Source organism: Brassica oleracea, chromosome C3 (genome assembly GCF_000695525.1).
Source record: "Brassica oleracea var. oleracea cultivar TO1000 chromosome C3, BOL, whole genome shotgun sequence".
Lineage (NCBI taxonomy): Eukaryota > Viridiplantae > Streptophyta > Magnoliopsida > Brassicales > Brassicaceae > Brassica > Brassica oleracea.
The window spans coordinates 57,293,102-57,307,265 of NC_027750.1; the positions used below are offsets into that span (position 1 = coordinate 57,293,102).

At 34.7% G+C, this 14,164-nt stretch overlaps 1 protein-coding gene across 1 annotated transcript; it reads right to left on the bottom strand.

Moving 5' to 3' along the window:
• Positions 1 to 765: 765 nt before the first annotated feature.
• Positions 766 to 4,993, bottom strand: LOC106336486 (RNA polymerase II C-terminal domain phosphatase-like 1). Its single transcript, XM_013775322.1, has 13 exons — positions 4,694 to 4,993; positions 4,003 to 4,479; positions 3,713 to 3,923; positions 3,472 to 3,629; positions 3,244 to 3,311; positions 3,028 to 3,133; positions 2,834 to 2,911; positions 2,231 to 2,746; positions 2,108 to 2,150; positions 1,922 to 2,040; positions 1,774 to 1,827; positions 1,566 to 1,662; positions 766 to 1,446 (listed from the first exon to the last, which is right to left on the bottom strand). The coding sequence occupies exons 1-13, from the start codon at positions 4,991 to 4,993 to the stop codon at positions 1,160 to 1,162; spliced, it is 2,514 nt and encodes an 837-aa protein (XP_013630776.1). The 3' UTR covers positions 766 to 1,159.
• Between the last annotated feature and the right edge of the window lie 9,171 nt (positions 4,994 to 14,164).

Below are 14,164 nucleotides of genomic sequence, written 5' to 3' on the forward strand. Positions count from 1 at the left end.
GACGGACGCCGGTTTGAGGAACTGGAGAGGAAAAGAGAAACATTTTCTAGAAGATGGTTAAAGTTAAGAGGAATCAATGAGTTTTGTGGAGATGCATATCATATATATATAGGGTTTACAGAGGGGCTACAAAGCAGAAACATTTATGATCAAGCGATTTAAGATGGGGACATGAAGAGTTCACCGGTGAAAAAATATATTACAAACAGACACACGGCGCAACTATGTAACTCAGACTTGTTTGAGAGAATGACAATGATAAAAATAACCCAAACTCATCGCTAGGGAACTATGTAAGTAGTCTGCTGGTGTCCATCGTCATGAAGATCTCTACAAGAGAAGATTTTCCTGGTTGGATCCCTGGGAATCTCAGCAAATGGCACTTGGACAGATTCTACTTCCTTTTAGCTGGTCTAATCGCAGCTGATTTTGTGGTTTACCTGGATTTTGTGGTTTACCTGGTTTGCGCGAAATGATATAAGTATATCAAGTCTGAAGCAAGTTTCTCTGAGTCCATGGTTGGTGAGGAAGTATGAGTCAGTCGCAAAAAAAAGTTTCGGGTCTTATGCTGTGAAGTTCTGGACAGTAAATGTCCAAAGCTGAGCTTGTTCTGTCAAATCAACTGGTCTTGTGCTATTCTTTTGGGCTATTTGTGTGCAAAGTTTTGTTAATGATTCTAAGTAAAGACAGTTGATGATTCCACTAACAGTTATTGTAACTTTTTCTCATAAAACATTGAATCAGGGAAGCTCAAACAGTTGATAATAGCACAGTAAAAAATACATTTATAAAATCAACATAAACTGTTGTAAAACTGCAGAAAAAGCTTTAAGGGAAACTATTAAACTAGCATTACTGACTTCTAACTTACAGCCTGAGAAGAAAGCCAAAACGTGCATGCTTTAGGTCTTGTCTGTGTAGTACTACTCGGTGTCCCTCCAGCTGTTGCTTCGACTCAGCGTCTCTGATAAATTATACAAAAATCTTGATTTGTCACACATGTTACAATACAAGAGACGAGAGCAAAACCTCTCTTCTCTCTCTCTATCCCTGTGTCTGGTTCATCGTTTTGGTGAAGGGAACTTGTCAAAGAATTTGTCGGGGTAGCTGGTGGCGCTTTAGCAATAGAGAATGTGCTTTGTTCATGACTTGATTTTGGTTAAGAATATCTTCCTGAAGATGGCATCCGTTGCATCGACGACCGTTGAAAGTCTGGCTTTAGACGCTTGTTTGACATCCCAGCGAACGATCTTGGAGATCCTTGTCGCTTATGCAAAGGAAACATTGATCTAGAAGGAACTGCCATCGCTGTTTCATCTCTCGCAAATGGCAGATTATCAAACGTATTTGCATTTCCCATAATCATATTGCCATTAGCCAAGGGGCTAGCAATAGCATCCCTGTGGCTTGGCCCTGCGTCGCCATTTGCAACAGACAAATATATATCTGCAGAACAAATGTGAAATGAATCAGCCTACTAACATCCACTCAGAGATCACAAGTCCCAACAACATCTCAACAAGTCTCTCAGCAGACAAAGTTTAAAACGCGAAAGAACGTCTTACCAGCTAAGTTCTGGAGAGAGAGTTCAGCAGCCTTTTGCAGGGCTTCTCGTCTCGATTTGCCAATCCCTTCTCCGACTTTTTTACCAGAGAACCAAGCCTGCAAAAGAAAAGCATACATAGATTACATGAACCATTTGACATAATCAACAAAACTAACTAATCTAAAGGAAGAGAGGATCTCAAAAGATTACTCAGAGCTATTAAGTACCTCAACAGAGAACCGCAAATCTGTACTAGCAACCAACCCCGGTCTGTAGTCCACCTACAAATGTCATGGAATATATTATACATATAAATCAAGTCACGAATTGAATTTAATGTGTAATCAAGTAACATGATGATAATGATCCACACACCTTAGTTCCACATTTAATAGCAATCTCATGTAGAGCTTCAGCTGGATTCTCTGTTGCTGAGACACTTCGTCCAATATCACTGATCCTAGAAGAAGATTGATTCCAAGATGCCTCTTCCCCTATAGAGTTCATCCCAAGTCAGTAATTTATCTTCGGAACCAGATGACACAAAGAAGAATGGCTTACCATAGAAAGGATGAGAGCCTGGTAGATTGTTGTTTGGACGTAACTGCAAATAATATGTCAGTGAGTACTAAACACCAACAAAAGTGACGACTAAAACCATTGGTAGAATAAGATTAGTTGTACCTCCTTTGGTAGCCTACGATTCTCATGAGGCATCCTGTCAGATTGATGGCGTGGCCTTTCAGAATCCACTGGATATTCTTTGGAGACTGTACGATGAAGAGGAGCTGGATCCATCTCCTCAACAGGAAACCAACCATTTCTTGGCTGCGCCTGTGGAGGTGGAGCTTGAACTGGAGGTCTCTGAGGAAACGGAGGTTCACTTGGAGCAGCATCTCTACTATCTTGTCCATGCTGCAAAATGAGGAGCCTCCTCCTAGTATCTGGATCTAACTCTGATTCAGGCACCTCGCCTTCCTCTCTAGCAGGAGAACTCTGCAAGCTTGGTTCTGAAGGAACCAAGAGTTTAGCTATTGATATAGGTTGTTGAAACTGGATACTTGGAAAGGCCATCGCTGATGGTTGTGGTGCTTGTTGCACGACTGGTACTGGAGCAGAAACAGAAGCCATGGGGTACTGAATGGGAGCAGCTATCCTTGGATCTATATTTGCCGCCGGAAGGACAACTGAAATTGCCTCCTGAATAAAAAGGAAAGATGTATTTAACGCTCATCATTGAACAGAACAAGAAGAGATGTTTACTGCAGATAGTAAGAATGTAATTACCTTCAGTCTTCTCTCAACTTCAGCCATCCCGTCCAAGGAAAGTGGATCTTTGTTCTCATTCAAACCAGACGTTTCGTCCTATATTGAAAAGAGAATGAGCTACTGGGAGGCAGTTTAGAGAGTGTAGCATAGAAAGCCGGGAAGAAAATAAAAAATAATTGTCTTCGTGATCATTAACAAGAACCACGACTAACCTCCGGTACTAAGTAATGGCTGACATCAGGCGGAGATGGAATATCCTCAACATCATTCTCATAAGATATTTCAGAAATCCTTTGTAGCAGACTATCATCAAAATCCCTGTTACCAAGTTCAAACACTCTTTCACCATCAGAATGTACCAAGGAAGCCCCCGATCTAGTAGAAATGTCATGGAAACAAATATCTATTATCAAAAATGTACGTCTTACCTGAAAAATCCACCTCTGACACGGCAAGCAACATTTCGGGTAACACACAGTACCGGTGTAGCAGCAGCCTACAGAAAAGGAAATGAACTATATATTCATTTAAAAGATTCAAGACTCTGACTTCTGATTCAAATTGGGCTCAAACCAAGCCCCACAACGACCCAGATTCACATGCTTCTGCAATTTTCATATCCGATTACTCTACCAAAGTAACCAAACTATACTTACTTCAGCTTGAGGAGAATAGTAGGGAACAAATGCAGGAACCACGTACACCCTTGGCTGATCCTTGTCTTCCCAAACTTTCAGTCGATCATCAATTACCATTGCCATCTTAGGATGGCAGGTTGCATCAGGAAACACGTTGACCAATGATTTTTTAAAACCTGTTGTGGTTAATTACAAGCTTGTAAGAAGTACTGCCATGATCAATAATAAGGAGGAATGAGTTAGTAGAAAAATATTGTACCAGATTTTACACAAACAATGCGAGCCAGCAGGTCACTTGCGTTTATCAAATTCCCTTCTGGATCGAGGAGCCTCCACATCTCTAAGGCGTAGTCTCTCTCAGCCATTGTGCAAACGTATACTTCAAAACGCTTGCGCCCTTTTGCTGTCAAATAGCTTCGAAGTTCATCCCACGAAGGCCTCATCCTCACAAGAACACTTGTATCACGAATCTGTGCGTAAAGATTGGAACTGAGTCTCAAGAAAGGACACACAGACAAGGCCAATATGCTAACTTCAATATTTGCATACCATGGGATTAATGCGAGTCAGGATGATATTCTTCTCTGGCAACCTTATCAATGGACGGACAAGAGGCTGATGGTTCTCAGACAAGGCAGGAACAAGTTCTGATTGCACTTTAACCACCTCCCCATTATCAATAACCTGGTCACTTTCAATATATTGCTTCAACAGATTCCTGTCATCTTGATAACGCTTCATCTCAGCCACCATAGCGGCAATGCGTTGGGGGTCTCCCTCGTTGTTTATTCTCCGCTGCAACCCGTCAATCTTATCCTCAAACGTGCGCGTGGTATTGGCCACCACAAGGGTTTCATCAAGATCAAAGACAATACCTAGACATCTGAGATTCAGCATGACAAGACATGAATCATAAATCCCAGGAGCTACTGTAAATGCCCAGAAGCAAGGACGGTCGTTGTTGATGTTTTCAGCGTACATGGCTACCAAATGGAGCTCTTCCTCACCTAGAGACATTACTGCCGTCTGCAAGAACCAACAATCATAGATATGAGGAAAACATTACTCATATGAAATCTCATTCATATGGAAACAAGTCAAGCTATGTCTTCATATGCTAGTAAACATACATAGACATTAAACAACACAAGACCTGAAGCTAAATGATGACCCAACATCCCAGCTTTCATAAGTTCAGTTCAGAGTGAGGTTTAGATGTTCCATAAAGTAATAGTATTACCTTGTTGCCCCTAAGGCAGGACGAGTAGAGGAGACTGAGCTGCTCCTGAGCAGGAGAAGGTGAAGCTTCCAATTTGAAACAAAGGCCACAAGATGAAACAGTAGCAAGCACTGCAAGAGGAGGGCATCTCTCGCTAGGTTGAGAAAAACGGCTGATTCTGATTCCCATCTTCACTTTCTCCATCACTCTCCTCTGCTTCATCACATGGTCTTCTTGATGTGATTCCCTTGGAGGGCAAATCTCCATTTCCCCAACTCTTCCATCTTCAAGATACACTTGGACTCTATTACTGCTATACATAACTTTGCCTTGTCCTTGCAGATCAACGGATATATATGTTGTCAAAAGTCAAATTCGTTTCATAAAAAAATCTTTACTTTTTTTTTTTGGTCGTTGTGTCTCTATTGCTTGATTGATATGGTGAATTAGATCCGAGTTGTTCTTAGCAGGAATCAAGAAAAGGAAACGTTTTGATAAATGGGTAGATGAAAAGAATGAATCTTTACTGTTTTTTCGATTTAAGAATTTTGTCAGATCTGTAATTACCAATGATGATGAATCAACAAAATAAAAAAGAAAAGCCTAATTCTTCATCTTCTCCGATGAATGATGGATGAATGAATCTTTAGTTTTTTTTTGTTGAATTGGGCGAAGATAATTTCTTTTTAGTTCTAAAACTAGAAGCGGCCAATATCGCTGCGAGAGGAGAAACCCTAGATCTAGAGAGATTACCAGAGTGTTTTAGATTGTGAATACAAATTAGCTAATCCTTCATCGGGGTTTTAAAGGAAACACCAAAGGTCCCCTTCCCTTAAAACCATTTGTTTTTAATTTATTTATTTAATATATTACTATTTTTAATAACAGACAATGCCTGAAATAGTTTTCTGTCTCAAACTCAGATACGCCAAATTATTTATACTCGTTTTTGATACCATACCCGGTATTAAACTTCAGATTGTAAAATTAAGATACCAGCAGAAATTTATAGTATTTCACATCATTTATTTCATGAAAAGAATCGTTAATTTAAAAGAAGTTTGTGTTCTTCACATGTGCATTGCTGCTTTACGTTGTTAACGCATTAATAATAGTTTTCTTACTGCTTCACAAAATTGTTCTATTTTTACTACTTGCTCAAGCTTTCTACTTGGAACCATGTATTCGGATATTACTGAATGATAAAATTATGTTGCCAAAAATAAAACATTAATAGCTTTTCATAAAAGAAGGTTCGGACATAAAAAAACATGTACATTGTTTTTGTATAATACAGTATTTGTTTCTATATATAACAAAAAAAAGAAATTTAAATAGACGTTTTTTTAACAACGAACGGTTATTCTATTAAGTAGCCGTTACATATTGTATAACTAGCCGTTACATTCAGTTTTCTGTTATATAAATAGGCACTACATATTTATGGGATATATCTAGATTATTATTTATTTTACAAAATCTCATATATATATCAAAAGAGAAGAATTATAACATTTTAGCTATGACACGTGTCATCCCTTAACCATTTGTTTTTTATTTATTTATTTTTAATATATACTATTTTTAATAACTGATGATGCCTGAAATAGTTTTTGTCTCTAACTCCGATCCGCCAAATTATTTATACTCGTTTTTGATACCGTACCCGATGTTAAACTTCAGATTGTAAAATTAAGATACCAGCAGAAATTTATAGTATTTCACATAATTTATTTCATGAAAAGAATCGTTAATTTAAAATATGTTTGTGTTCTTCACATGTGCATTGCTGCTTTAGGTTGTTAACGCATTAATAATAGTTTTCTTACTGCTTCACAAAATTGTTCTATTTTTACTACTTGCTCAAGCTTTATACTTGGAACCATGTATTTGGATATTACTGAATAATAAAATTATGTTGCCAAAAATAAAACATTAATAGCTTTTCATAAAAGAAGGTTCAGGCATAAAAAACATGTACATTGTTTTGTATAATACAATATTTGTTTCTATATATAACAAAAAAAAGAAATTTAAATAGCCGTTTTTTAACAACGAACGGCTATTCTATTAAATAGCCGTTACATATTGTATAAATAGTCGTTACTTTCAGTTTTCTGTGATATAAATAGGCACTACATGTTTATGGGGTATATCTAGATTATTATTTATTTTACAAAATCTCATATATATATATATATTAAAAGAGAAGAATTACAACATTTTAACTATGACACGTGTCATCAGTAGAATGATTCTTAAAGTCTCAAAAGAAATATTCTGGTCCACTAAACATATATTATATACTTCTCATTAAACTAACCATAACATTAATTAACAATCTACCATTATTATTTATTTTACAAAATCCCATATATATTAAAAAGAAATATTACAACATTTTAACTATGACACGTGTCATCAATAGAATGTTTCTTAAAGTCTCTAGAAAAATATGTTGGTCAACTAAACATATAATATACTTCTCACTAAACTAACCATGAAATTAATTAACAATCTACAATTATTATTTTTCTTTCTTTTTTTAAATAAAAGCTATGAAATTACCAAAAGTGAATAAAATATTCATTTCACAAGTAATGCTTTTAATAATGAAGATTTGATAACAGCTTACATATCATCCATTATTTTTAATGGTATATTATTAAAATAAATTAAACAATCATATTAACCATATAATAAAATTTTAGACTTTTTCGTATATGTTATATTTTGAATTTTTAAAAACGACTATAAATTATGAAAAATGTTAAAAGTATCACAATGAAAATTTTATGATCTATAGTTTAAATTTTTTGTTATAATAAAATAGAAATGATCAAAAACTCATATGAGTAAAAATAACATTTAATATATATTCAGATTAATATATATATCTCCTATATATTAAAAGAGAAGCATTACAACATTTTATCTATGACACGTGTCATCATTAGAATACTTCTGAAAATCTCTAGAGAAATATGTTAGTCTACTAAATCTCTAGACACGTGTAATCACTAGAATGCTTCTTAAAATTTCACGAAAAGAATAATTTATTTTAAAAGATGTTTGTGTTCTTCACTTATCCACTGCTCTTTTGGGTTGTTAACACATTAATAGCTTATTTGACCAACAAAAACACATTTATAGCTTTTTTTACTGCTTCACAAAATTGGTGTATTTTTCCTAATTGTCCAGGCTTTCTACTAGGAACCATGTATTTGGATATTACTGAATAAAAAAAATTATGTTGACAATAAAAGATTAATAGTTTTCATAAAACTGTTCATGCATAGAAAACATTTACATGGTTTTGTATATTACATTATTTGTTTCTATATATAACAAAAAAGATTTTAAATAGCCGTTACATATTTGTATAAATATCTGTTACTTGTATAAATAGCCGTTAATCAATATTTTATTATATAAAGAAAAGTTTTTTTCTCATGTGAAGTTGTCACGTCATCAATTTGGATGCTCACAGCGCGGCACCCCAATTTGTAAAAACCCACCGTTTCTTTTAATTTAGTAACCAATTGACGTGGGCTTCGTTATGAAGTTTGGACCTTATGTTTGGATGAAATATACAGTCGGCTAGCCCGATAGGAGTTAACCATAATTCTCTCTTTACGCATCGCAGAAAAGGCTATTCCTCATCTCCTCTCTTTGTTCGATCCCATCCTCTGAACTTCTTCATCAACAACCGAACCGCTTCCAGTGAATCGCTTTAAATCCCTTCTTAAATTCATCAACCACGATGTAGCCTTGAATGCGAGCTTTCTTCTTTGAGTCAGTATAAAAAGGTTAGTCTTCCTCCTCTCAAAACCATCTTCTCAATTCCTTATAACAATGGAAACTTCTTTAGTATAAGGGATAACTCGTATGTATTACTTGCCGATCGTTCTTTTTCCACTGTGGAAGTGTGTCTGTTCAGATTTTGGGAAGAAGAAACCTGAAACTCTGTAGCAAGATGTTGGGTGTATACATGCTCCTCCTCGAAGCTAAGGTTATTTCGTTCTTCAAGCCATAATCATCGTAGTTTTGTAACATATGATGGCTTATAAACTTCAGATTATCAAACTTATACTGACACATATTGAATAATAAACTCTCCACTTCATTTTGATTTGTGTTTATCAAAAATTTGATTTTTGTATTTCTCTTTCCTCTCTGCAAGATCTTTTATGAATAGTACTACGGATTGTTATCGATCGTGACTGTCTTGTTTAACACAAACCACATGGAGAAAATGGGTTTTTCTCTTTTAAGATTGATAAGTAGAAGCTTGATCAAGAGAAATCATAGTTTTTTTTTCTGTTATGAAAATTGGTTTATTAAATCATCTTTGTTTTAACAGGACAATGGAAGTTTGATCATGATTACTAAAACTTCTTTAAAGTCTACTCCATCAATGATTGGCTCTTTTACTTAAAGAGTTTGACTCGGTCTCTCATATTTTGTCTCTGCTTTCCAATAAACTTTCCAATAAACAAAACACTGCTCTTCAGGAATTTTTGAGCATCCATTAATATGATCTGAGATCAGGATTGTTCATTCTTCCATGATTGATGATACATTGCGTTCTGTAAATTCAGGGAGGACCTAGGCAATTAGCTATGCCACCCACATTATCTGAGATACTCTACTCAAAATCAAAGAAGAAGAACAAGAAGAAGACGAAAAGAGTGAAGTGAAGAAGAGGAAACACGAGTCTGATGCAGAGTTTAAAGAAGTTTCGTCATATGGAGATATGAAGAGACTAAAAGAGAGTAAAATCATGAACATGGCTACAAACGTGAACTATCATTCTTAAAAGTCTCTGTTTTTTTTCTTTCCTTTTTCTATATACAAAGATTCAATTTTCAATTTTTCTAGATTACGATATCAATGGCTGTGGAAGCGTATTTGCTTGCAAGATAGCTCAAATCCACACACAAAAAACGACATGATTTTCATCCAAGAGCGTTGTAGATTGCTTGGGTCGGAGAAAAGAAATCAACGACTCAAATATGAATATCGAAAAAGTCTTTGAAACTCAGGCTACGGCAGTAAGGACATGTCATCACCTGGTTATGTGTTTTGGAGGGATAAAGAGAGGTAATGAAAAATGTGACTGTAGAAGGCTCTCATGTCTTTTGTCTTCGTCTTGAAAGTTGGTGGAGCTATTATTCACTGTCAAGATATTTTGTCATGCAAAGGAATTATATGAATCAGAAAATTTAGTGGAGTTCAATATAAGGTTGATTATTGTGATGCATCTACATTGATGATATGATCTACAAAGTATAGATAAGACTGGTGATTTAGATAGAGACTTATCAATCAACTACAAAAAGATCACCGGAAAATGTTAATTTCTTTTAAGAGCACCATAAAGAATATATAATGATAATGTCTCGAGAAGTCCATTGGTATACATACCACCATTAGACTTGATACACCTCCAACCTTAGATCTTTAAATTTGATACAAAAACTCACCAAGAAGTCCATGCATTAGGAAACAAATACCTCTTTAAGTTTAAAAATAACTCTGCTATAGAATTGGTTATTTATCAAAACTTAAACAGTCTCTTGGATAAATAGCGATAATGAACATCCGCAGAGCTCTCATGTAATTTTGGTTAGTCTAGGATCTAATATAATCCTCTATGCGTTAAATCACAAGAGTGGTAAGCAAAATGGATGTCCCAACACATATTCCGTCAAATCTATAGAATGGTTACCAGTCCAATGATGTCTAGGTTTTCAAAAGTGGATTACATGAACTTAAGATAATAATCATCCTAAAACACGAATGCAAAAATACAATGGAAAAATATTATGGGGAGACGACCAAAAAATTATTTACTTAGAAGAAAAGAGAAAAACAATAATTTCTAAAATAATTTTAAAATACATAGATAAAATTGTTGTAAAAAAATTATGAACCTTAATGGTATTTTTAGTTAAAAGTAAAATAAAAAATTATAATAATTTGTGTTATTAATTTATTTACTCTCCCCCTCTAGGGCGGGTTTACCCTAGTTAATAAATATGTGAGAGGTGTTGTATGAATGAAGAAACCATTAATCATGTTCTTTTTCTGTCTCCTCGTGCTTTTGCAACTTGGAAATGCTCTGGTCTTCTGCTACAGGACATTCAATCTGCTGAGTTGGAACAGAACATTGCCACCTTATTCACTCTTCTTAAAAGGCAAGATACTGTTACTCAAATCTGCAAACTTTCTTTATGGGTGATTTGGTATATTTGGAAATCCATAAACGAGGTTTTATTTGCTAAATTAAATGTCCATCCTATGGAAGATGCTCGACGTTCACTTGACGAAAATGATGAATAGAATAGTAATTTTGTATCAGCAAAATTAAATGCTCCACGTCTTGTCAGGTGGTCACAGTGGGAATCTCCGCCTGCAAGTTGATAAAAATGGAACTTTGATAGTAGTTACAGACAGAAAGAAAATACTGTTGGGATTGGATGGACTATACGAGATGAATGTGGAGTGTTTCTGAAATCAGGAATGATCAAACTAGTAAACGTATGAATGTGGAGTGTTTATGAAATCAGGAATGATCAAACTAGTAAACGTAATGTCTCCTTTACAAGCAGAGGCTCTTACGTTTCTTCATGTTCTGCAGCATGTTTGGATTAATGGATAGAGACAGAACTGGTTTGAAGGTGGATAGTTCAGAACTTGATCGAATCATCAACACTGTGGTATTAGAGAATATTCAATGAGGTAATATCTTATATGATATTTGCTGTTGGATGTCCTTGCTAACTAATTATTCGCTGGGAAGTGTTAATAGAAAACGGAATATGTCAGCGGATGTTCTTTCTAAGTGTATCACAAACGAGAAAAATAATGTTTTAATATTTCATACACCACCTGTATGGTTGGTAGATTATTTGTATTGGCCCTATACAATTTGATTATATTAATAAACTAGATGAGTGTCCGCGCTTCGTGCGGAATATTGTTTTATTGTTGTTAAAAGTATGATTTTTTGGATAATGTAATTAGATGATCACTTTTATTTGTTAAGAACGTTATTTGATATTTTTATTGTGTTATGTAGTAGTAATAGTGATATGTTAATATATTTTGTCTTTGTTTTTTCAATAATGTGTTGTTTCTGTATAGTAGTGAAGTGAACCTCTAATGTAAAAATATATTGAATTTCAATAACTTAAATTTGCATTTATGCATTTGTTGATTCTAAGATTAACAGTTTCAGCGTCGAAATTATCTTTTATTTTTTTAATATTTTTGAACATTATAACTTTCAAGATGTTTTATTTTTTCCCATATTTTGAAATTGAGTCTTTAACATCTATGTATTTTGTTTACCTTTCTGGTATGCAGTGTTTCTCATCATCACCGAAAGAGACTTACCTCATGCTCTTGTTCTTAATCGCCTTCTTCACCTTGAGATTTCTGGTATTTGTTGTAAATCGGGTTTAGGAGTTCCCAGTTGTGTGGTTGTTTCTAGCGTCGTTTTAGGCTGCTCCATTCAATATTGGATGCTCCTCTTCTTCCTTAGATTTTAGCTGATGTTATGAACTGCATCTCTTTGGGTTGGGTCAGAGTTTAGTCGTCTTTAAAGTTGTTTTCCTCGTCGTTGGCTTACCATTGATACTCTCTTCTCGTCTTGGTTTTCAAGATATGGTTTTTGGTGATTTGACTTCCATAGCTCGAGGACGGCTCCACGATTTGATGATTTCGTTTTGTCTACCCTTCCATTTATGTTCCCTCATCTCGTTGCAGCTTTCATCGCTGTTTGCGTCTCTGTGACTTTCTCTTTCGCCATGTTTGCCACTCCAGGTTTGGATAATGTTCTCCTCCGAGTATGCTCTGTAGATTTGGAAGATTGTTTCTGGTCTCAAGTCTGGGCTCATGTTTCTCGGGGGTTGGCTTCCGTTCTCCCTCACTCATGTTGTTCTCTTCTTCCTTTGCTCCCCTTAGTATAAGTGTGCAGTATTAGTCTCTTGGAGATTTGGTCTCTTCTATCCCGAGCTTTGTGGTTCTTCACCGGCATAGGCGTCTTGTTTGTGCTTGTTTAGTTTGTGAGGTGCTTCTTACCTCTTAGCTGGTGGTTGTACTTATCGTTCGTTATATATGTCTCTTCCTGCTTCGTGGTGATTTTGGCCTTCTGTTGATTATTCTTCCTCTAACCCGCTTTCTTGATTCTTTGCATTGGTCCTTGATCACGCTCATTTGTGTTTGAGGGATTGTTTTATCTCAAGATTATATTTCTACATTTTACCGACTTTTGATTGTTCTTGCCAAGACACTCTATGATAAAGTGGGGTAAGTTAGTTTTCGTTCTTGATCGCCCTTGAGTTCTGGACCTTTATTGAGTTAGTATTACTTTGACATTTTTTTCTCTATGATTATGGAAGTTTTATGTTTAGATTATGTGTTATATTAAGATAAATATATAGTTGTAACTGAAATAATAGAAAATAGTAAAAAATAATAAAATCGCGAAAGTTTATGCAATTTCTAGCTGTGAATAAATTAAATATTTAAAATACATTTATTTTTTTTTACTTATTTCTTTATTTGTTTTGCAATTTTTTGAACAATAAAATAGATTAAAATAGATTATCAAACTTCAAATGATGATGATTAGTGTGAGAATGATTATATAGTGTATAATTAGAAAATAGTGAACCAAATTGCAATAATCTAAAAGAAGAAGGATCTAAAATGCAAAAAAAAAGACAAAAAGTGGACACATGTCAACAAACTCTCATTCCACATGTCATAATAAGAGAGAAAAGTCTACTCACATGTCATAAGAAGAGAGAAAAGTCTACTTTATATATATAGATACAAGTTGAGAAAACAATAACCGTTACGTTCCGATTTTCTGTTATATAAATAGGCACTATATATTAATGGGGTATATCTAGATTATTATTTATTTTACAAAATTCAGTAATATTGTATCAAATTTTCAGATAAATGAAAGCGAACATGTACACAGAAAAAAACCATATGATAAACATCATTGGCGACACTAGATCCGAATGTTTAAACTAGATTTTCAATAATAACAAAACTTAAGTCATTTGTATTATTATCTTAATATATAAAGACCACAAAATGAAAACTTTGAAACATCTCGTAATCGTTCAGTAATCAAAATGGAATCTTTTCTGAACGAAAGTAAAATCATACATACAATAAATAAAAGAAAAATAAGAGCTTCATTTAGCCTATCCACGCGAGCTAAAAAAATCAACCAATTAACTTTAAGATTTTTGCCACATCAGCTCAATCGAATTCTCTTCTTCCTTGTGAATCGATAGAAGTCTTTTGACTTCACTGAAACCGCTTTCACCTTTCTCTATGTCTATGTTTGTCTCCCTTTTCAGTTATGCTCACGATCTATTTAAATGAGTTATCAAAATTAATCAAGCATCAAAGCATCTGAACCCAAAACTACGACAAAGGTTCACCGGGATACCGCTACAAGTG